Genomic DNA, 25934 nt, shown 5'->3' with positions numbered 1-25934 from the left:
TCATGGAAGCTGAATCCATTTTTCTTCCTCTCGCATATAACTAGCGTTTTCATCATCATGTTCATCAATATTTGGGAACTGGGGCGTTTGTAGCTCATTCTCAAGTTCTATTTCTACAGAGCCATCATTTTCCTCATCAGAGTGGTCATGAAAGTTCTTTTCTGGTAGCTTTAACACCACAGACCAGAATTTCTCAAGAGGATCAATAATGTAGCAAACTTGCTTAACATGTTTTCCTAGCACGAAAGGATCATTTACAAATACTAATTTGTTCAAATTAACCAATATAAATCCCAAGTCATCGACCTTTACCCCTTTGTTAATATCTACCCAATTACAACGAAATATAGGGACCCTGAATTTATTATAGTCTAACTCCCATATACTTGTTATAACTCCGTAATAGGTCTGTGCAGTATGTTCAACAGTGTTATCTTTTTCAACAAGCATCAATGTATCAGCAACAACAGAAACACCACTACACTGGACTTGTCAATTATCATCGCGATCCTTGGTGCTATAACTAACACCGTTAATTCTATAACCGCTGAATGTAGGAACATTCTTGTTAGGCCCTTCTGCAATCCACCTTATCTCATCAGTTATGCCATTATGATCATGGAGCCATTCTGTTTCAATCTGTCCAAAAACATATTATTTATACTAGTTATAATATAATTATAATATTATAATATGGAGTTTGAGTATATACTTATAATTAAGCTACTTTTAAAGTAAATGAAATGAGTTACTCCAGTATTAAAGATATATTTTACACCCTCCTATACCGATAAATCCTTAAGCAAGGACTATATAAATATGCAGATAATACTTGTACTTGGATTTAGATTTTTTTGACTCATGCTCAAAAATCATGTGGAAGTCCAACGCAATTAGTAATTAAAAAGAGGGCTGTGTTTTAAATTGTTATTGGAATTTTTTGAGTTCCTATATTAGTTGTCACTTACATTTTAATTAGGACGACATAAAAGTAGTAATAAAAAGACTAATATAAATCTTACCTTTTTCTTGAATTATTCGGGGAATTGATCATTTTGCTTGCTTTTTAGCCATACTTGGTCATTTTCATGCTGCGGGTATCTTTCCATCAAAGATGCCATATGTTCACTACAAGTAAAAAAAAATTACTTTAATAGTGAATCATGAAAAGGCTGAAAATAAATGAATAACAAAATACACACACACAAGTTAGTTACTTACTCAAAATATGGCCTGATGTCATTGCTATTTTGTAGAAAACATATGTGTGCAAGTTGCAAGTCCTCGTTGCTCGGCTTTATGATTGTCGCACCGGATAGAGGTCTGGTTATTCCATTTTGCTCATCCCTACCCTTTTTTGGCAAACCTATGGTAGCTTCTTCAAAATAGACCAAACATTCAACGGCCTCCTCGGCAACATATGCCTCTGCAATACAGCCTTCGGGATGAGCAGGGTTGCGTACATATCCCTTAAACGCCTTCATATATCTCTCGAAAGGATACATCCAACGAAGAAAGATTGGCCCGCATAGCTTAACCTCTCTCACAAGATGAATTGAGAGATGGATCATCACATCAAAAAACGAAGGGGGAAAGTGTTTTTCTAGCTGGCATAATGTTTCCACCAACTGAGATTGCATATTTTCCAATTTATCTACATCGATGACTTTACTGCAAATTGCCTTGAAAAATAGGCAAAACCTTATTATTGTGCACCTGACTTGCTTTTGTAGTACTGACTGAATCGAAATTGGAAGCAAATGATGCAATATTGTGTGGCAATCATGAGATTTCATTCCAACAAGCCGAAGTTTTCCATATTAACAAGATTATTGATATTTCAATAAAATCCATCCGGTAACTTCATCTGAAGAAAGGATGAGCAAACTACCTCCTTTTCTGCATTTGATAAGTTCCATGAAGCCAAAGGTACCTTCTCTTTCTTTCCGGGAGTTTTTGGCCTCAGCTCCGTTCTTATTCCCATGTCAGCCATATCAAGACGGACAGTCTCCCTATCTTTTGTCTTTCCAGAAATCTTTAGCAAAGTTCCGAGCAAAGATTCACATATATTTTTCTCGATGTGATGCACATCGAGAACATGCCTCACCGGCAAAAACTTCCAATACTCAAGTTGGAAGAATATAAATACCTTCTTCCAAACTGGTCGAGCTTCACCTTTCTTCCATCGAGGTTGGCGTTGTGTCTTACCAAAGATATGGTCCCTTAGATGATATACTCTTCCAAGAACTTGCTCACCAGTTAACGGAATTGGAGCAACACCCTTCTCAACAGTGTTATCAAAAGCTAATTTTTGTTTTCTATACGGATGAAGATGGGGCAACCACCTCCTATGCCTCATAATCACCGTCTTCCGATAATGAACAAGCCTAGTAGCCTTTGTATTGTCAACACAAACAGTACAAGCATTATACCCTTTAATTACATTTCCTGACAAGTTCCCCAAGGCCGTATAATCACTTATCGTCCATAATAATATCCCCCTTAGTCAGAAAGTCTCTTATTTATATGCGTCATACACTTGTTTCCCACGCCACAACTCTTGCAGATCTTCTATAAGTGGTTGCAAGAACACGTCGATATCATTTTCAGGCTCAGTCGGTCCTGATATTAACAAGCAAAGCATAATATACTTTCTTTTCATACAGAGCCAAGGTGGAAGGTTGTAAACCGATAGCAAAACAGGCCAACTTGAATATTCAGTACGGTTGCCATGAAAAGGATTGAAATCATCGGAGGATAAAGCCAACTGAAGGTTCATACTCTCTGATGCAAAATCAGGCCACTCTTGATCGACATTTTTCCATGTTTGCGAGTCAGCCGGATGCCTTAGTTTACCATCCTATTCTCGCTCCGTCTCGTGCCAGGTCATGTCATTTGCAATCTGAGGTGTGTTGAACAAATTTCTTATTCTTGGTATCAACGGAAAATACCATAAAACCTTTGCAGGGACTCCTTCCTGTTCTTCTCCTTTCTTATTCAATTTCCATCTAGAGGCCTTATATATACAACAAGTTGTCTCATCTTCATCTATCTGCCCACGATATAAGAGACAATTATTCGGGCATGCATGTATCTTCTCATACCCCATTCCTAATGCACATAAGGTTTTCTTTGCTTCATTGAAAGAAGAAGGGATATTGTTGCCATCCGGAAGCAAAGTCCCAATCAATAAAAGAACATCAGAAAAACATGAATCAGACATACCATGCTTCACCTTCAAGTTGAATAACTTAACCAAATCTTTCATCTTACTGTAATTCTCACAACCCGGATAAAGAGGTTCATGCTCAGCTTCCACGTGATTGATGAAATCTGAAGAATCTGAAGAGAAATCATCATCATCTTCGTCAGCTTCACCCATTCCTGTGTACGCTTGGTTAACAGATCCAGAGGAGTCACTTTCCTCCTATGCAAGACTTTCTACCGGATTTGGCTCCCCGTGCCATATACAACGTGTATAAGTTTCATCAATGCCATATTTGAAAAGATGATTTTTAACAATCCGAGCTTTCCAAGATTTGCTGTGTGCGCACTTTAAGCAGGGACAACTTATTTTGTCTTCGTTATAACCATTCTCAAATGCAAACATCAGTAAATCGTCCACTCCTTTCTTAAACTCTTTTGTTCTTCTATCAGCTTTTAACCATGATCTATCCATCTTTTGACTTGAACAAACTGAAAAAGAGAAATGGCACAATGATATGGTCAAAACGACACAACTACAAAAACGACATGGTCAAATAAGATGAATCCTTTTATTGGAGACATGGTCAAAACGACACAACTACAAAAATTGCATCTACACTAACATAACAGAGCAATGATATGGTCAAACCTGCAACTCCAAAAACAGAGCAGAGATGTACATTGAGCAATGATAAGCAAAAACATCTAACACAAATATAACATTGAGCTACAAAAACATAACATAACTACAAAAACTAACAACTATATTAAACTGCAATGAGTTGAGCAGAGAACATTGAGCTACAAAAACATTACATAACTACAAAAACTGCAACTATAAAAACACAAATTAAACTACATCTAAATGAGTTGAGCTACAAATTAAACACAAATTAAACTAAAAATTAAACACAAATAAAACTAAAAATTAAACAGAAATTAAACTACAGATTAGTTGACCTAGATTAGTTAAGCTACAAATTAAACACAAATTAAACTATAGATGAGTTGAGCTAGATGAGTTGAGCTACAATTTAAACACATATCCAAAGCACACATAAATTCAAGTAAAATATAGTCCCCAAATTACTAAACGGAGGAGCTCACATATAAAATTGAAGGCTTAAACACCAGAAACACTAGAAATAACGTAGGTTGAGTAGGTGGAATTACCTATAACGGAGGTGAGTAAAAGGAGGGAGCCGCCTCTGTGATGAAGCAGAGAGTAAGAGAGTAAGAGAGTCGATGAGATGATAAGCGAGGAACGACCTAATTTCACTATGCAGTTGTTCAGACATAATTAAAGCTCAATGATTGTAATTTTATCTTAAATTTTGAGTACCGGTTTGTGTGATTTTCGGGTAAAAGATCGGATTAATTCATCAAGTCGATGAATCTCTAACTCGGTTTAGGATTTTCGAAATTTCGGGTTGTGTGATTTCCGGGTAAAAGATCGGATTAATTCATCAAATCAATGAATCTCTAACTCGGTTTAGGATTTTCGAGATTTCGAATTGTGTGATATATGGGAGCAAAACCGAATAACTGCATCATGTCGATGAGTCACTAACTCGGTTTTCCATTTTAACAAGATTACGGGTTGTGAGATATAAGGGTAAAAAACCGAATTACTGCATCATGTCGATGAATCACTAACTCGGTTTAGGATTTGCGAGATTTCGGGTTGTGTGATATACGGGAAAAAAACCGAAGTACTGCATCATGTCGATGAATCACTAACTCGGTTTTCCATGTCGATGAATCACTAACTCGGTTTAGGATTTGCGAGATTTCGGGTTGTGTGATATACGGGAAAAAAACCGAAGTACTGCATCATGTCGATGAATCACTAACTCGGTTTTCCATATTAAAAATATTACGGGTTGTGAGATATATGGGTAAAAAACCGAATTACTGCATCATGTTGATGAATCACTAACTCGGTTTAGGATTTTTGAAATTTCGGGTTGTGTGATTTTCGGGTAAAAAATCGGATTAATTCATCAAGACGATGAATCTCTAACTTGGTTTAGCATTTTCGAAATTTCGGGCTGTGTGATTTCCGGGTTAAAAATCGGATTAATTCATCAAGTCGATGAATCTCTAACTCGATTTAGGATTTTCGAAATTTCGGGTTGTGTGATTTCCGGGTAAAAAATCGGATTAATTCATCAAGTCGATGAATCTTTTTCTCGATTTTGGATTTGTGAGATTTCGGGTTGGGTGATATACGGGGAAAAAAACTGAAGTACTGCATCATGTCGATGAATCACTAACTCGATTTAGGATTTGCGAGATTTCGGGTTATGTGATATACGGGAAAAAACCGAAGTACTGCATCATGTCGATGAATCTCTAACTCGGTTTAGGATTTGCGAGATTTCGGGTTGTGTGATATAGAGGAAAAAAACTGAAGTACTGCATCATGTCGATGAATCACTAATTTGGTTTAGGATTTGCGAGATTTCGGGTTGTGTGATATACGGGAAAAAAACCGAAGTACTACATTATGTCGATGAATATCTAACTCGGTTTAGGATTTGCGAGATTTCGGGTTGTGTGATATACGGGAAAAAAACCGAAGTACTGCATCATGTCGATGAATCTCTAACTCAGTTTAGGATTTGCGAGATTTCGGGTTGTGTGATATACGGGAAAAAAACCGAAGTACTGCATCATGTCGATGAATCACTAACTCGGTTTAGGATTTGTGAGATTTCGGGTTGTGTGATATACGGGAAAAAACCGAAGTACTGCATCATGTCGATGAATCTCTAACTTGGTTTAGGATTTGCGAGATTTCGGGTTGTGTGATATACGGGAAAAAAACCGAAGTACTGCATCATGTCGATGAATCACTAACTCGATTTTCCATATTAAAAAGATTATGGGTTGTGAGATATACGGGTAAAAAAACGAATTACTGCATCATGTCGATGAATCACTAACTCGGTTTAGGATTTTCGAGATTTCGGGTTGTGTGATTTCCGGCTAAAAAATTGGATTAATTCATCAAGTCGATGAATCTCTAACTCGGTTTAGGATTTTCGAGATTTCGGATTGTGTGATATACGGGTAAAAAACCGAATAACTATATCATGTCGATGAATCACTAACTCGCTTTAGGATTTGCGAGATTTCGGTTTGTGTGATATACTTATCTGGGTTATTTAGGGTACATTAAATTCATAATCTGATCTTATTAATATGATATACTTATTCGTATAAATTTATCGAAATTGGCCGTTAGATGAAAGCCAGCTAGCAATCTCATCCGTTGGTTTGATTTTTCGTTTCCCCCCAAATCATTTTTTTCTCCCCCCATTTTTTCCCGGTGTTGTAAAGTAACATTTCAGCTCATTTCATCTCCTCGCAACCCACAATCACTCAACCCCAGCTTAGCGGAGATTTCAACGGTTATACCCACGATCACTCCATCTCCAGCTTAGTAAGGTATATGCTCAACCCTAGAGCAAAGATTTCATAGATTTTTGGGGATTTTTTCTTGGGGGTTTTCAATTTCATAGCTTCTTATTTTTTGGGGTTTTTCTTGGGGTTTTTTGATTTCATAGATTTGGGGGTTTTGTGTAAATGGATTTGGGTGGGTTTTTGATTATATGTATTTGGGGTTTTTTTGGGGTTTTTCGATTTCATAGATTTGGGGGTTTTGTGTATATGGATTTGGGTGGTTTGACTATATGCTAGTTTATATGTTAGCATATTTGACTATATCCTAGTTTATATGTTTTATGTTTGTTATGTTTTATATGTTTGTTTTTCTGTGGCATATAGATTATGGCTACACCTAAAACGACAATCGATTCAAAGAAGTCAGAGTTAAAGACGAGAAAGTCACCAAGGATATAGAAGAAGAGGAAGGAGTTAAAAAGGAACAACCGATCTTCATCCCATTAGAGTATGATGAATGTGATCAGGGCTTTAAGGAAGACAAGGTCCTGTAACAACCAGACACCCACTGAGACCCCCACCCCATCCACTTCTTCCCCGAAATCCGTAAAGAAGAAGGCTATATCTGAAACCTTGCAGAAAGAAATTTCGAAAAAAAGGAAGTGAGTGAAGCCTGTTACCACCACAAATGATAGTCAACGACTAAAACTGGTTAAGCGAGGCTGTGTAACCATGCACCGAATTGTGAGACGGAAGATCATGGGAAACAAACTTACAGTAACTTTTAATGGTAAAGGAGAGCCGTTTGGTCCTGAAGCGGCAAAGATTCAATCCTATATTGGGGTTTTGGCGAGAACCAAACCACCAATATGGCATGATAGTTGGAAATGTGTACCTGATGAAGTAAAGACAAAGATTTGGGACTGTGTGCTGGTAAAACAAATTAAAATATTATGTTGATTTGCTTCTTTCATTATATATTCATTTTTGAAATATTTTTTTTTAACTTGCTCATTTTTTAAAAACTGCTTATGTTGATTTGGTACTGATGTGTATCTGATATATTTTAAATTGCTCCAATATGTAGATGGCTTTTGTTTTGCCTCCGTCCGCCGAGAAGTTGGTTTTACGTTCGGCGGGTCAAAAATGGAGGGAGTTTAAAAGTCGGTTGACGACACATTACATTCTCCTTTATCGAGATCAACCTGAAATGCTGGCATATCCTCCTGCAGATTTTTCTTTTATAGAAAAAGCGCATTGGGATATATTTGTTGCTGATCGCACGTCACCTGAGTTTTTGGTATGTTTCTACTTAGCATTTATGAAGCACTTGATGACTTGTTAAGCATTGGAACAATATATACTTACTAATCATCTTATAACTAAACTTGTGCTTTTTATGAAGAAATGTCATGATGAAGCAGTAGGAAGAAGGATGCTAAGTGTATATCCTCATCGCATGTCTCGAAAAGGTTATGCTAACCTCGAGAATGAATGGGTAAGTAATAGTGAAACAACTTAGTTATAACTCAAGTAATGTGAGTGATGTTTATACTATTACTAAGGAGTTCATCTACATATGAATGCAGTATCAATCTCATCCAGATGAAGAGGAAGTTGATCGATCATCAACCTGGGTCCTCGCAAGGAAGGACAAAGATGGAAAATTTTTAAGTGACGTTGTTCAGAAAAAAGCAAAGGAAATTGTAAGTAATAAATTTGTGTCTTAATTCAGTTTGTTCACTACCTCGTCATTTAATTAGAACCTTTTTTCCCTAAATTGTTAGCAAACTTTGAATTCCATATTATACTCTATGTACAAGTTTGACAGTTACATAATTGGATTAGTCTTTTATATGGAAATAGCACATACTGATGATATGGTACTCGTAATATTGTAGGAAAAACTGAAAAATGAGGTTAAGGAAGGGACACTAAAAGCAGAAGGTGTTGACGATGTTTTGACCCTGGCGCTTGGTAAGCCTGAGCATGGTGGGAGGGTCTGTGGCTAAGGTGTTCATGTAAAACAGAGCATTTACTTTGATCTCCCTAGGCAAAAGAAAGCCAAGACAATGGATGAAAAGATACAGGAAAGAATTCAGAGATTCATGGAAGAGGAAACTCCAAAGATTATGAAGGAGAGAGATGCTTTCTGGGCTGCAGAAATGGAGAAGCTTAGGGCAGAGATTTTGAAAAAACCTGTACAACAAGATGGTAGTCCGAAACACACTTCCCAACAAGCAAGTTGTCACTCTGATGACGGGGTTGATGGGGATATAGGTGTAAAGAATCCTTATACACCTGAAGCTGGAAAGAAGAAAATTCCGGTTGAAAAAGATGGGGGGTGTTCAGAAGTTTAAGAGGATTGATACTTTGTTTATTGATTTTGTGGAGGAACGTGAGGATACTCAGAAGGTGGCCGGGGAGGATGAAAGTGTTAGGTTTATTGAGGAGAAGACATGTGAGCAGGTGAAAGTGAATGCTTTAGATAATTTTTTGATGAAATTGGTTGTAGGATCGCTCAGCAACATTGTAGCTTGTGCGAGGATTGATGAAGTAATCGTTCATGAGGGTGGAGAGCTGACAATTCATGGAGTAAGACTTGTGAAGAGAATGCAAGAGTGTCAATCACCCAAGTCATTCAAGGTGATGCCAAGATTTCCTTCCCCATCGGTGATGAAATTGTGACTGTGGAACAAGCCGTAGGAACTTTTCTCCCATGGCCGAGAAGCCTGATAACCTCAGGGAACAGTAACACTTCTAATGTTTTGTCAGCTCCAAAGGTCATAATCTTTTTCTATTAGTATTTTTACTGCATGTAGTATGTATTTCATACTATTTTAACATGGTTATTTTTTTGCAGAAAGGCAAGAAAAAGAAAATGAAGAAGATGTTTAAAGTGGTTGCAAATGTTGAACCGGAGTTTGTGCTTGAGATGGGTGAAAATTACACATCTGCACTTAAGCACTTGTGGACATGGGCACAGGGTGCCCTAGCTGATGGGAGGACTATTTCTTTTGACCTATGCAAAGAAGCCTTTACCTCGATAAAGAAACATGTCATTTACTTATCAGATATTTATGCGGTGTGCTCTGGATGTGAAATTTCAGGCTCTGTCATTTGCCTTTTTATTCAGTAAGTTTCTCCACATATTTAATTATTCTTTTGTGGATAGTCCCTTATCATACTCTACTCACTACTGCTCATTTTATATGTAGCTTGTTAAATGACCATGTCAGAAAACAGAAGATGAGCAGCATGATAAGGTTTGTAGATCCGAGCACGATTGGTGCCATCGGATGTGGTAATGCAGGCCAGAGTCCACGTGCACTGGCTGCACATTTTAAGAATGGTAAGAAAGGACAGTACTTTCTATTGCCTTACAATGCCATGTAAGTTTGAATAAAATATTCGCGTAGACATTCTAATATAATTTTGTGGTTAAACATGATTATATGTCCTGCAGTATATTAGTTGATATTTTAAGAGCATCATAAGCGAAATTCAAATTTTAAGGTTAAATCTGATAATATTCAGTGAAATTCATAAGTTTAATTACTGAGTTTATAACTGGAAATGTTTGTTTTAATTTTTGGGTTGAATTTTTACAATAGGTTGATATTTAAAATAAGTGAGGATGTGTCACCTTGGATTATTTTTGGGTTATTAATGTTGGCAACATGGTGTGTATTAGTACAAGATTTGCTTGAGTACAATATTAATATTAACATGGTGTTCAATTGTTGCAATTTGAGTAGCAACCATTGGACTCTGACTGTTGCAAATCCTGAGGCGGAGATTGTGTAACGACCCGCACTTCCTGACCATTAATTCTAAACCAAAACTAAAATAAAATACAATTTACTAATACGAAAATCTATTACAAAGGTGTCTATCACAAAAGCGCAGCTAACGGAAGCCCAAAATTTAATATACTCCAATCCTAAGTCCTCGAACTCCAATGATTTCCAACTCGAATCTTATACGAAACCTGAAATTGTAAGTAATGAGCTATACAGCCCAGCAAGAAATCAATCGATCCAACTAGTAGGCCAAGTAACATGAACACATATAACAAAATACGATAATCTATACGATACGATATACGAAACAAACACTTTTGATACACTTTCTTGTTCTTATTCTTATTCGATACACACAATACACATAGCACATAGACAACAATAATTCCAAAATCAATAACGCATGCCAAGACCACTACAACCCGGTGATAACGGTCCTAAATTTTCTGAAAACTGTCACTACAATCCGGTGACTGCGGTCCTAAGTTCTTATTCGATATTTTCACAAACCATGGCACAAATCAAAGATCTCAAATTATCGTTTAGACATCACATATACACATCGATACATATTCTATATCACATAATAATATCAAATATATGATCACTTAGCCCAAGTTTTGATAATCAAATATAAACGCACAACACACAATTTTGAAAACACTAGCAAGATTGATCGAAAACTTACCTTAAAATCTGACCAGATCTGAATATAGCCTTTTTGACCCACTAAACGATGTTTTCTTGGAAAACACAAAGCACGAAAGTTGTAGATAACAAAAAGACCTTTCTGAAAAGTCCAGGATCACTAAATTCTGACTTACGATGAATTTTCTATGAATTTTACAAAACAGCTGATTTTTGCTGAGAAGAGTCCTACGAATTTTAATGATTAAAACGAGGAAGACGAATATGATGTATTTATAACGATACCAAACCCTATATCTTTATCTACAAGTTATCCATAATAGAATTGGATCCAAATTTTAGGCCCATTAGTCTAATCCAATTTTAAATCCTAGTCCTTTTCTAATTTTAATATATTTTTTTCTATTATTCTATTATTGATCGAATTCTAAAAATTACGGGATATTACATACTACCCTCCTTAAAAAGAATTTGGTCCCCAAATTCATAACAAACCTATACGTCTACTCTCGCTAATCTCCTATAGGACAAACTTAAACTATGGTCCACAAGATCGAATCCTAGGGAATGTACTAGTCCCATAACTAACACACTCCGAAGAACAGCCTGCTCTTGATACCAACTGTAACGGCCCGCACTTCCTGACCATTAATTCTAAACCAAAACTAAAATAAAATACAATTTACTAATACGAAAATCTATTACAAAGGTGTCTATCACAAAAGCGCAGCTAACGGAAGCCCAAAATTTAATATACTCCAATCCTAAGTCCTCGAACTCCAATGATTTCCAACTCGAATCTTATACGAAACCTGAAATTGAAAGAATGAGCTATACAGCCCAGCAAGAAATCAATCGATCCAACTAGTAGGCCAAGTAACATGAACACATATAACAAAATACGATAATCTATACGATACGATATACGAAACAAACACTTTTGATACACTTTCTTGTTCTTATTCTTATTCGATACACACAATACACATAGCACATAGACAACAATAATTCCAAAATCAATAACGCATGCCAAGACCACTACAACCCGGTGATAACGGTCCTAAATTTTCTGAAAACTGTCACTACAATCCGGTGACTGCGGTCCTAAGTTCTTATTCGATATTTTCACAAACCATGGCAGAAATCAAAGATCTCAAATTATCGTTTAGACATCACATATACACATCGATACATATTCTATATCACATAATAATATCAAATATATGATCACTTAGCCCAAGTTTTGATAATCAAATATAAACGCACAACAGACAATTTTGAAAACACTAGCAAGATTGATCGAAAACTTACCTTAAAATCTGACCAGATCTGAATATAGCCTTTTTGACCCACTAAACGATGTTTTCTTGGAAAACACAAAGCACGAAAGTTGTAGATAACAAAAAGACCTTTCTGAAAAGTCCAGGATCACTAAATTCTGACTTACGATGAATTTTCTATGAATTTTACAAAACAGCTGATTTTTGCTGAGAAGAGTCCTACGAATTTTAATGATTAAAACGAGGAAGACGAATATGATGTATTTATAACGATACCAAACCCTATATCTTTATCTACAAGTTATCCATAATAGAATTGGATCCAAATTTTAGGCCCATTAGTCTAATCCAATTTTAAATCCTAGTCCTTTTCTAATTTTAATATATTTTTTTCTATTATTCTATTATTGATCGAATTCTAAAAATTACGGGATATTACAGATTGTCTACTACATGGACCCTCTCAAGCGTCGAATTGCTAATGGGGAATGGGTCGATGTTGTGGACAAGTAAGTTCAATTTATAATTTTTGTGCATGTAGTCTTGAACCATGAAAGACCACATATTTTTCAGTGATTTGATTTTTTTTTTGGTTGTTATGTGGTTGCAGTGCCATTAAAATTTACAAAGAGGATCTGAACAAGGTTGCGAAGAAGAAAATATTGTGGGAGAACATGGCGGTATTAATCAATTCTGCTCATGTTTTATGTATGCCATTTAAGGACATCGTTTTACTTAGTTACTTTTTTTAAAAATTTCAGGGAGTTTTCAGTGATTTGATTTTTTTTGTTGGTTTTTATGTGGTTGTAGTGCCATTAAAATTTACAAAGAGGATCTGAAGAAGGTTGCGAAGAAGAAAATATTATGGGAGAACATGGCGGTATTAATCTATTCTGCTCATGTTTTATGTATGCCATTTAAGGACATCATTTTACTTAGTTACTTTTTTAAAAAAATTCAGGGAGTTCCGGTCCAGGCAGGAAGCAAGGATTGTGGCCTGTTTGTGATGCGTTATATGAAGGAGATCGTTGAGGACAAAGAACTTGAGTTTGCGGCCAAGGTGAGATTTTCACTTGTGGATTTCCGATTGACTTTATACTCTTACTCGTACAATAGTACTTGTGACTTGTCTATATTTTATTATGTTTTTTCAGTGGATGTGCAGGTCAAACTTGGAGTATACGGCTGATGACATCAATGAGATCCGTATTGAGTTTGCAAAATATTTCATGTAATGCCACGCAAACTAGGTGTTTACAGTCAGGATCTTTTGTTGAACTAGTTACTCAGTTTCTTTTTAATTATGCAGTTGATGTTGGTTAGACTGAATTGTTGGTATTTTGGTAGATTTTGTCTCAATCTATAAGTGAATTGCATGGTCTGTAGATTGGTTTTAAATCTATTTTGGGGATTTAGATTTCAGTACATTGGTTAGCAGATTTATTTTGGTTGATTTCAAGGATGGATACACTATAACTTGTATTTGGTTTGTTTTGAATGGATTGGTAAATCGATCCGTTTTAAGTTATATTTGTGTTTCTGTGTGTTTCTTTTGGTTGAATGGATTGGTTTGTTTTGAATGGATTGATGTTGATTGTAGGAATATCTTATTTTAAGTGTTACTAGGGGTTTGTTCAAAAGGCGAATTTCATATAAAAACTTTTACACATCAGATAATTGTGTTTTCAAATAAAAAATACCATTGTACCAGATTAATTGGGACAACAATATAACATTTTCATAACAGTTGACTAAGATGATCAAATTTGCAAAAACAGGTTAACCATTGTGTCAAGCACTTCATATAACGGTAAAAGGTTAAAAGTGTTGACTGCAGATTTACACAACAAGAGAGTTAAAATGAAAATATTATCTAAAGAGCTTCAAGACAGTACTTAACTACAACATTGTTTAAAGACAATGGTATAAGCTTTAAAAATAACATTATTTCTATGCTTGTTTTACAACACTAAAAGTTTAAACTGCTGTCTAAAACAAACTCATATAACAGTTTTTCTAGTTAAATGTTGTAATCAAGCTTTCAAACAACACAATCTCGGATTAACGGTCGTTTGAAAAAGATATACGGTTGATTTTTGTTACTCTAGCTTGACTGTTTAAAACCGTTATGTATTATGGACAAACTATTGCCTATAGCTTCTTCCAACAACGGTTGTTCATAACAAAAAGTTGTAAAAAATACATTCCAACAAGCAGCTAAAACGGTTGTGTTAATCCTTTCTGGTAACGGTTAATGGCACCGTTGTCTGAAATCAATCACACGGCTCCTCGATAGTCAACAGAAATTTTATATACCATACGACCGGGAAAAACAGTTGTGGGAGCCTGAAAATCTTCATTATATATTTATTTTGTTCTAAAAATGAATGATCCGTACGGTTGGATCTTTCATTAATATTTTTAATAATATCGAAACATCAATATGGGATTAAACACTAGTTAGAAGTACTGGTCAAACTACTCTTTGACTATTAAAAAGGCAAACCAAATATATTTATTTTTTTCTAAAATTTTTGTCATATCACTAAAATATAAAGATCTTGACATCCGTATGGTTGGATCATTCATTAATATTTTTAAAAATATTGAATCATTAATATGGGATTAAACACTAGTTAGAAGTACTGGACAAACTACTCTTTGACTATTAAAAAGGCAAACCAAATATATTTATTTTTTTCTAAAATTTTTGTCATATCCACTCCCCCTCTCTCCCCCCTCCCTCTCCCTCTCCCCTCCCTCTCCAACTCCCCGTCTCTATCACGATTTGGTAAAAAGGGAATAGAAATTTTCTGAAAAAAAATCTATTTTATAGTTTTAATTTGAGTTAGGGTTTGTTTTAAAGTGTGGTATTTGAATTTGTTGAGATCTGACGGAGCCAGATTATGAATTTGAAGTTGTGGTTGTCTGATTTTGAGTTTTCGTGTTTGTTTTCGAGTTTTCGTGTTTATTTTCGAGTATTTGTTTAGGTGAATTGGTTGGCGGAGTTATGTTTTATGTTGCTGATTTGAATCTGTTTGTTGTGATTTCATTAGAGTTCTCATGAACTAGAAGCAAACCCATTTTTAAGTATACATAACATATGGGTAATCGATGGTTATTGTCAGTCACCTCTGGCTGAATCTCAACACAATCAGCAAAATCTGCTTCGATAACGTGATCCTCTGCAGTTCTAGGACGAAGACTAACAATCAGAAAAGTTTGTGGTGAAATTGAAGGCAGTTTTGTATTTTAGATAGCTGGAAAAGCTCCACCGCCGGAAAAGTTATTCCGATGAGTTTTTTTTTAAAATTGATGTGCCTGAATTCAACCGTATTCGGTAGTATTTAGAATCCTATTTTTCACGAAATACGGTTGAATTTAATAATTAGGTGGGCCTTTTGAATTTTTTCATTAAATTTAATTATTTGGGCGGGATATTGAAATTTTATCTGAAAAATTGAATTTGACCGGAAATGGTTGTATTTAGCCGGTCATATTTAAGCGGTTGTATTTAGCCGGTTGTTTTATTCGGTCGTATTTAGTACTAAATACAACCGGTTTACTAAATATGACTCGAGCGAATACAACCGGCCAAAAACCGATCGTATTTAGCTAAATATAACCGGAAACGGTCGAATTTAGTTAAATACAACCGATTTTAAATCGGTTGTATTTAGCCGTTTTTCTTGTAATGGCAGAGAAGGCAACTGTCCATGTGAGACATATCTACTTTTATCAGCCTTTTACACATGAAATTATTTAATGACATATTTTTGCAAGCTCTGTTTTTTTATACGTGGTTTGATTTTTTACTTTTACACATAGTTAATGTGATAAATTTAAAATTTTCATTTTTTTAATAAAAATATAAGTAAAATTTTAATTCACAAAAACATTTAAAATTAATATTTGAGTAAATTGCATCCCTTTAATTTGGTAAATGATACTTTGGTACCACTTTTTTCAACAATTGCACTTTGCATCCCATACAAGTTTAGACACTGCACTTTACACCCATTTCGTTAATTTTGTCATTAGCTTTAAGTATGTCAGGGGTAAAGAAGTAATTTAACCATGTCTAATTGCACTTAGATCATTAAAGTTCAACACATTATGCACTTTAGAACAATTTTTTTACAATTTTGACCTTCAATTATACAAATTAAACATTTTAACCAATTTATTAATAATGAACTTTTAAATTTAATTTTTTGACCCTCCAAACCAAATTTTTATAAATTTTAATTGGGTTTATGTTTTATTTAGTTGCCGATTCATTATAATTACAAAATTAATGAGACTTATCATTTCGGAAAGATTGTTTAATTATGTAGAACTTTCGTTTTATACGATTTTTCAAAAATATGGTTTGGACAATCAAAAAATTAATTAAAAGGCTCATTTTTAATAAATTGGTTAAAATATTTAATTTTTATAGTTGAAGGTCCGAATTGTAAAAAAAATTGTCCAGGGGTGCAACGTGCGGAATATGCTGCACTTTAATGATCAAAGTGCAATTAGACATGATTAAATTACTTCTTTACCTCTGATATATTTAACGATAACGACAAAAACTAACGGAATGGTGCAAAGTGCAGCGCCTAAACTTGCATGGGATGTAAAGTGCGACTATTGAATCAAAAGATAACAAAGTGCCAATGGTCCAAATCAAAGGTATGTAATATATACAATTTACTCTTATTATTTTAATTATGTGATCAAAAAATTTAGAAATGTGTACATCATAGACAAACTACATATAAAAAATACAACGGAGTACTATTTTACAAATATTTAAATAAAATAAATATAGTTTGGAGTGAATTAGGACCCTAATCCTGGTTAATAGGTTTCATTCATCTAACTTTTTCTATCTATTTATAAAACATTTTGAGGGTTGATATTCTCTCAAATAATATTTAACCAACCAATAAAATATTAATTTCATCATAATTTAACCAACCAAAACAAGGTTTATTTTCATTGTTAATTATTCAGAGACAAAAATTAACAAATTTTTAGATATCAAATAAAAATACAAGTTGGACCGAACCCATAATACTGATTCTCAAGGTCTTGAGAAGTATTTTGTGGCTAGGTTACTTGATTTCAAGTTGGTGGACGGGAAATCCATGACTGAATAGGTTCATGAGTTTGAGATGTTGGTTCATGCTTTGGGTGAGTCCGATATGGTCTTTCCTGAGAAGTTTTGAGTGATGTCTGTGATTGAAAAGCTCCCTAAGTCTTGGGAAGAGTTTGCTCTCTCCTTGAAAAGACAGAAAGGAGAGATCACATGGACTAACTTCATGTTGGACATCTCTGTACAGGAGCAGCAGGAGTCCAAACAGGGACATGTGTTGCATGTGGAACATGGAAGCTCGAAGGTGAATGTAGTGATTGTAGGAAAGAAAAGGAAGGTAGTCACTAAGAAGGCTAACACTAAACCTGACAAGAACAAGGCTAAGAAACCAAAGGCGAACAAACTGTGTTGGTCTTGTGGTCAGGTTGGTCGTTGGAGCAAGGACTGTCCAAATAAGAAAGCTAAGAAAGCTGTTGTGGTAGCTCAAGCAAATATTGTGCTTGGACTTGGAACCACAAGTGGGCATGTAGCTAACATGGTCGTTGGTGAGGTTGTTGCCTCTGGAACCGATGACGGGTTTGTTACTTACAAACCTGTATTACTTTCCACTTATCTGTCACATGAGTGGTTGATTGATACTGGAGCTAGTGTACATATTTGTGCTGATAATAGCTTGTTTATATCTTATCAACAGAGTCATGGAGTGACAGTGACGATGGGGAATGCTAGTGTTGCACAAGTGCTTGGAATAGGAAACGTAGACCTGAAATTTGCTTCTGGGCGGATTCTATTTCTGACTAGAGTGCATCATGTTCCCTCTATTCGTAGAAATATTATAAGTGGAAGTTGTTTAGTTAAAAATGGCTTTGAACTTTCTTTGAAGTGTAAAAAAGTAGTTATTACTCATACTGGTACATTTTTTGGCAAGGGTTACTTGTCTGATGGTTTGTTTTAATAAATGTTGAACCCGTTTTGTGTGGTTTTATTAATGATAGTGTTGCACCTTCTGTTAATTGTGTAGAATCATCTGATTTGTGGCACTTACGACTTGGTCATTTAAATTTTGGTGCTCTAAAGAATATGATGAATTTAGAGTTGATTCCAAAGCATGCCATTGATAAGAAATCTAAGTGTCAAGTGTGTGTACCTGTTAAACAAATAAGAAAAACTTTTTATAATGTTGTTAGGGATTCAGACTTGTTAGATTTAGTGCACTCAGACATATGTGAATTTGGTGGTGTGTTGACTAAGGATCACTGTAGATATTTCATTACCTTTATAGATGATTGTAGTAGATATTGTTATGTTTATTTTCCTAAACATAAGGATAAAGCACTAGATAAATTCATTATGTATAAAAATGAAGCTGAAACACAAACTGGCAAAGTACTTAAATGTTTGAGATCTAATAGAGGTGGTGAGTATACGAGTACCTTGTTTAATGAATTTTGCGCAAACAATGGTATATTTATGAGGTTACTCCACCATACACACCTGAGTCTAATGGGGTGGCAGAACGAAAGAACAGAACTTTTAAAGACATGATTAACAGTATGCTAATTAATTCTGGGTGGCCTAGGTACATGTGGGGAGAGGCGCTGAATACGGCTTGCCATATTCTGAATAGAGTCTCTCTGAAACATATGGACAAGACACCATATGAATTATGGAGAAAGCGTATGACAAGTTTGAGTTATCTTCGTGTGTGGGGGTGTCTTGCTAAGGTGCTTGTCCCTGAAAACAAGAGAAAGAAACTGGGTCCGAAAACTGTTGATTGTATCTTTCTGGGCTATCTTGAAACCAAAACTGCTATGAGATTTTTAGTATTGAAATATTACATAGATGGTATTTTGGTGAATACGATAGTTGAGTTTCGTGATGCAACTTTCTTTGACGAAGTATTCCCTATGAAGACTGGTATACCTTTGGGTAGTTCTGAGGATTACCAACCTGTAACGCCCCCAAATCCGGGGTCAGAAGATTTGGTCGTCACTATAAAACTTCAATCCAAATTAACCTGTTTAATCAATAAATAAATGCCAGCGAAAGATATTTATCATAAATGACCCCAAACTAATCCAAGATCTTTTAAGGTTACAGTTCTAGAAATAAGATATCCAAATTCCACAAATAAATTTTTCACTTTCTTTTAAAACTCTTTTCAATAAATTCCATCTCAAAACTAAACCCACTAGTATAACTTCGAAATGAAGTATACTAGGACCAAATAAAATATACAACTATATAATATAATATAAACAACTTTATACAATAAAACTTACACTAGTCCGCAAACCCTGGACCAACCACCTTCCAAAAGCTTCTTCTTTGCTTCATCGAATTACGCAGCTAAACAGCGTAAGCTAATCCGCACTGGAGGTTAGATTTAAAAACAGGCAAGTATGAGTGAAATAAATGCTCAGCAAGATCATTATAACATATATAGGGTCGTTTTAATATAAACCCGACATCTGCATCAGCGCAGAACAGTTAAAAATCATAATTGTTGACTCATAAAATTATAGTAGTTGAGGAATCCCAGAATTGATTCCTTAATTGTATTCAAACCATTTTGATATTTTTGAGCGAAAGGCTTCAGCAATACTTTGAATCTTGACGAGGATAAAACTCGTAAAATAATGTTTACGGAAATATCATAAACCACAATAACATGAAACAATGATCATGGAATGAATCATAAACTTTATTCAAAACCGAACTCTTGAAATTAAGACTTATTATCATTCAAGAAATTCCTAACTATTCAGTATCCATCAATATCGACTAAGTTTCCATAGACTTAGCCTGCTAAACCAGCCTGATAAGGACGGGTTGAATAATTAAGAAGATCCCAATTCATTCAAGATTTTAATTATCACTGAGCAACAAATGTTGCAGCAACAATCTGAACTTCGAATTTATTTATAAACACTATAATTTTCCCAAAACTGAGTGCTAAGAAATTAATTCATAATCATAATTTCTTTTCAAGAAGGAATGCCATCAATGGCGATCAACAATAAATTAGACTGGATACTAGAAACCAACATATGTACTATAACCTGCTGATCAGTCAAGATATAGTGCGGATCTATACCCAACTGCATAGACCCAACCAACATATGGAGTACTCAGGCAACTATGGCCTAAAGGGTCCGGTCCATCTCCGGCCCATAGGATCCAGCTCATCACTGGTCCTCATCGTAACCATCCAGTCCGTGGAGTATTTTAATGTAAAAATCACTTTGATTTCCAAAACATCCCAAATCAGGGTTCACAAATAACCCGAACAAATGGGTACTTGCTCAAGAGATCAATCGATAATCAAGGGATAAGATCAAAAAGGCACTTGCATAAATAAGAGTAATTGTAGCGAAATATAAAAACATTTAACTATTCTGAACTTAGAATAGGAACGAATAAATATTTACAGTATTTTAGGAGAAAGGTTAGGAATACTTGCAAAACCAAATCATCTTTCTCAAAATCTAAAACATTTGTAAATCCAGTAATTTGATAAGTAAAAACACTTACTATTCTGAACATAGAATAACATACGAGGATTTGCGTAATCAGAATCAATCGTTTTGATAAGCAAACCATTTAACTCAGCGATATGTAAAATATTTATCTATTTTGAACTGAGAATAGAAAAAACAATACTTGCATAAGAAGATTTAAAATACGTATCACTTGAACAATAAGTGATGATAGGGATACTTGCCTTTGGGTTTTAGTAGTTAGTCACACTCGTAAGGACGCATCTATTCTGATATTTTGTCTCACAACATCACTGTCCTGCTTTTCAACACCTCACTGATATGCTGTTCCAGCAATTGCTAGAAGTCAGATATCCAATACCATTCCATCTCATTCTTTATCCAATATCTTTTCCTGATCAACTCGAATGATCCGCATCTATAATTAAAATATACAACTTTAATCGTCTAATCGATAATTACTCAACGAACTACGCGTCAAAAGCCTAGCGTCTACCCATACAATAGCCCACACATAAATATAACATACAAACACAGGATCCTTGATCCACATACACACATAATTCACATAGCACATAAGCACATAACTCATATAACACATAATTCGTATCACATATGACTCGGTTCATCAAAACATTCGACTCGATATATTTAAAACGGAAATCAGATAAAAATATGATTTATCGATCAATAATCGACTCAGATTGACTTGTAAAACAAGCGACCTTTCGAAACAAAAGAGTTTGGGTCTCGAAAGTATTTTTGATGAAAGCAAAATATTTTTCTGAGTCTATACGCGTTTGTTTTGTATTAAACGGACGAACGGTTGATTTAATATGAATTTTTGAACATTTTTCGGAATAAAAATGATCTCCGAATCATTTAATAATAAAATAATAGGGTTCGAACACCCTAAAATAATTTTATAAGATTTATCGAGCCTGGAAAAATAATTTAAAATAATATTTTAAAGCTCGAACTATTTTTCGGAATTTTTAAATCAAGAATAAATAATTAAATCTAAATAAATAATCAATTAAAATTAATTAATAACTAATTAAATTAATTAATCAATTAATATTTAAATTAATTGACTAATTAAATAAATAATTATCAACTAAAATTAATTAACTAAATAATTTGGTTTTATTTTTGAATTAAAATAAATTTTCAGAATTAAAATAATGATTTTCAAAATAAAAATGAATTTGGTATTGCGTGTCCAAATTAAGACACTACTAAAGGTTATTAACCTTCTTGTAGTCACAACACACACAAGTGATGGCGTCCCATCCAACTCCTATCACACAGACAGGTATACCTTGTGTCCCCTATAGTTAGGGTTGTTTATCTCAGTCAGAATAAAAGAATATCAGAGGAATTCAAAATCAAATGAATAAAACTGAAAAGATTTCAAAGATGATATTTCTGAAGGAAATGAAATTCAGAGAACAAAAATTCTGACATCCAAATGAGCAATTGGTGTCACATCACCAAGAAACTATCTATCAAATGAGAAAAGTGGAATTAAATTATCATTACTTGGCAGAACTATCAAAACCTGAAAAATAGGCTTCATGACAGCCTCTGGCACATTTAAAACACAGTTATGACTGAAAATGAGTGTTAGGGAATATATCCTCTAACAGATATCCCTTTCTGAGAGAAGCCAAAAGAAATTATAGAAAGAGAAGGTATTGCCAAGGTCTTAATACTTATCTTCTATCTGAACTCTTCTGTTGAGTCGTCATCCAATTCTAGACACTTCTTCACGTTCTAAGGATATCGATAATCTTCATCGTCATCAAATCGTAGTAGCCTCGAAAGATTCCACCATAGAAGTTTGCAAGCACCCGGAGTTTTATCCAGCTCAACACAACCATCTCAAACGAATGCGCCTATCTTAACTTACAGGTTGGTATCAGAGCTGAGGTTATAGTAAACTAGAAACGAGAGTGTGTATGAGTGTGTATAGCTATGTGAGGATGATTGAGCTCATATCGGGTTCCTGTTGGACTATTGGATATAGTACCACCTAGATCGCGGATAAATGGAAATTTTATTCTCACACATCGACTTCTATTCCTGATCATGTGGAAAAGATGACAAATGTGGGGGTGGATCCTGGTAATGGCTCTACTCCTAACGAAGTAGAGGAACCTAGAAGGAGTAAGCGTACAAAGGTAGTCAAGGACTTTGGAAGTGACTTTATCACTTACAATATCGAGGATGAGTCTTTAACTTTCAGTCAAGCCAAGGATTCTTCGGAGTCAAGGCATTGGAAAGGCGCTGTAAAGAGTGAAATTGACTCAATTGTTTTAAACGGAACATGGGAGTTAGTTGATCTCCCTCCTGGGTGTTCTACTATTGGATGTAAATGGATCTTCAAGAGGAAGCTAAACCCTGATGGTTCAATAGATAAGTACAAGCCTAGGCTAGTTGCTAAGGGTTTTAGGCAAAGGGAAGGCATCGATTATTTTGATACATATTCTCCAGTTGCCCGAATGACAACAATCAGAATGCTTATTGCATTGGCTTCTGTACATGGTCTTATCATCCATTAAATGGATGTAAAGACAGTTTTTCTTCATGGTGACCTTGAAGAAAAGATTTATATGGATCATCCTGAGGGATTTGTTGCTTCTGGTAATGAAATGACAGTATGTAGACGAGTCAAGTCCATCTATGGCCTTAAACAAGCACCTATAGACTAGCATAAAAAATTTGATGAAACTATTTTAGACTTCGAGTTTTAGTTAATGAAAGTGACAAGTGTGTCTATTATAAGGTTAGATGTAATGATTGTGTGATCGTATGCGTATATGTAGATGATATCTTGTTGTTTGGAACCAATATTGAGATTATTAACGAGACAAAGAGGTTCTTGAAGAGGTACTTTGAGATGAAGGATATGGGTGAGGCTAGTGTGATTCTTGGGATCAAGTTGACTGAGTCAACTGATGGAATAACTTTGTCACAGTCTCATTATATAGAGAAATCTATACTTGAGAAGTACGGTTATTCAAATTATAGAATCGCTAGTACACCATATGATTCAAAAGTTGCCTTAGTCAAGAATAGTTTAGGAGTTCCTGTGTCTCAGTTAAGGTATTCTCATATTATTGGGAGTTTGCAATATCTTGCTAATGTGACTAGGCCAGATATTTCTTATTCTGTGTCTAAGTTGGCTAGATATACAAGATGTCCAAACAAGACTCATTGGGAGGTACTAGATAGAGTTCTTAGATATCTGAAGAGAACTATTTCCCTTGGCTTGCATTACTGGAGATTTCCGGGGGTACTCGAGGGGTATAGTGATGCAAGTTGGAAAGCTAAGAAATCTGGTTCCAATGGAGTGACTGGATATGTGTTTACCCTTGCGGGTGGAGCAGTGTCCCGGAAGTCTTCTAGACAAACTTTGATTACTCGGTCTACTTTTGAGGCTGAGTTGTGTTTACTTGATGCCACGGGGACGGAGGCTGAATGGTTACATGGACTCATGAGTATGTTACCTGTAGTAAGCAAGCCGCTTCCTGCCATTTCTGTTCATTGTGATAGCCATACAACTATCGATAAAGTCAGAAGTGTAAAGTATAATGCTAATACAAAGAGACACATCCAAGTTAGACTAAAGTCTATAAGGTGTCTTGTTTCTGATAGGATTATTCCTATATAGTTCATAGGAACTCAGGATAATATAGCTGATCCGCTGACTAAAGGGCTTGAGAATGCTATAGTCCTTAAGTCAAGGTTGGGGATGGGACTGGTAACCCATCATAATTCATCAACAGCGGGAACCCAATACACCTGAGAGGAGATCCCTCGAAGTGTATTCAATGTGGTAATAACAAGTTGTAAGGATGAATTGGTAGTACCTCTACCATATACATTTAGATACTTATGTATCTGAGTCTATCCCCTATAAATCTTAAGAGGTACTTGAACTGCTAGTTAGCAAGAGTTATTTGAACTCTGAATGGGGTCAAGTCATTTGACGAGATGATAGCAGTACATCTCTGGAGATGCCCAGCTAAGTGAATTTGATCCAAATGGAAAGTTTGAGGCATATTTTATATATATTCTTGATATGATTTCCGGAAGCTAACACTTGGAGGTTGTTCCTTGATATGAGGACTTCAACTTTCATATTTGGATCTAAGACATTTTCTTAGTGAAATCCATGAATATATTGCGACAAAGTTGCTTGTTTGAAATGGGTTATGGTGATTTTGTCCCACATTGATATTGTAAAAGAAAGATATTGAGTTTATATAGCATCTTGTGTTAGTGTTGTTTACAACTACTAGCATAAGTGGAATGCTTGTGTGGCCTAGTGCTAGTGAGAACTCTTATATTTTTCTTTTCTATTACATGTTTAATTATTTATATTGATTATTTAATTATTAATATAAAATATATTGAGTAAGGATTATTTTAATCATACTCTGAATATATTTTATAATATTAATATTAATTAATCAGGATATAATATAAATAATAAGGAAAACCCATTTTGTTTACTTTTTCTGTTTTGTTACTTGGTGTACCACATCGAGTAAAATAGAAGAAGAGTAACTTGAGATGCCTATATATTGAGAGGTACACTTGAGATAAATATAATACAAGTCTCGGTGCCTACCTCACAAACATATATGAGTTGCATAAGTTTTTTTTGGGCAAACTGAGGTGTGAGTCGCCGTTGATCATTGTTGGTTCTGTGGCCAGATTGATCTGTTGTTGTTTTATCCTGGAATCGATATTGCTGCATTCCATCACAGCTTAAGTGGGGGCCAATAATCTCTTCAAGAACAGTAAAATCCTCTTGAAGGGTTTGGCGACTCAGCTGTTGTGTTCTTCTTCTTATCAGAATTTAAAAAGTGATAATAGATAAGTTTTCTTTACTTTCTTTGTCAATTACAGTCTTTATAGTTTGTTATTGCCTTCGTGTTTTGTTTTGTTAGTTGGTTATTTGGTTATTTGCCTTATTCTTGTTATTATATATATA

At 34.9% G+C, this 25934-nt stretch overlaps 1 protein-coding gene across 1 annotated transcript; it reads right to left on the bottom strand.

Moving 5' to 3' along the window:
* On the bottom strand, positions 1-3382 carry LOC141718165 (uncharacterized). The gene is made up of 6 exons (XM_074520546.1): positions 2960-3382; positions 1892-2395; positions 1222-1682; positions 1077-1128; positions 529-639; positions 1-408 (listed from the first exon to the last, which is right to left on the bottom strand). The coding sequence occupies exons 1-6, from the start codon at positions 3380-3382 to the stop codon at positions 1-3; spliced, it is 1959 nt and encodes a 652-aa protein (XP_074376647.1).
* Between the last annotated feature and the right edge of the window lie 22552 nt (positions 3383-25934).

Source organism: Apium graveolens, chromosome 1 (genome assembly GCF_009905375.1).
Source record: "Apium graveolens cultivar Ventura chromosome 1, ASM990537v1, whole genome shotgun sequence".
Taxonomy (NCBI): domain Eukaryota; kingdom Viridiplantae; phylum Streptophyta; class Magnoliopsida; order Apiales; family Apiaceae; genus Apium; species Apium graveolens.
The sequence above is the reverse complement of the archived record's forward strand: the minus strand, read 5'-3'. Positions and strand labels throughout refer to the sequence as shown.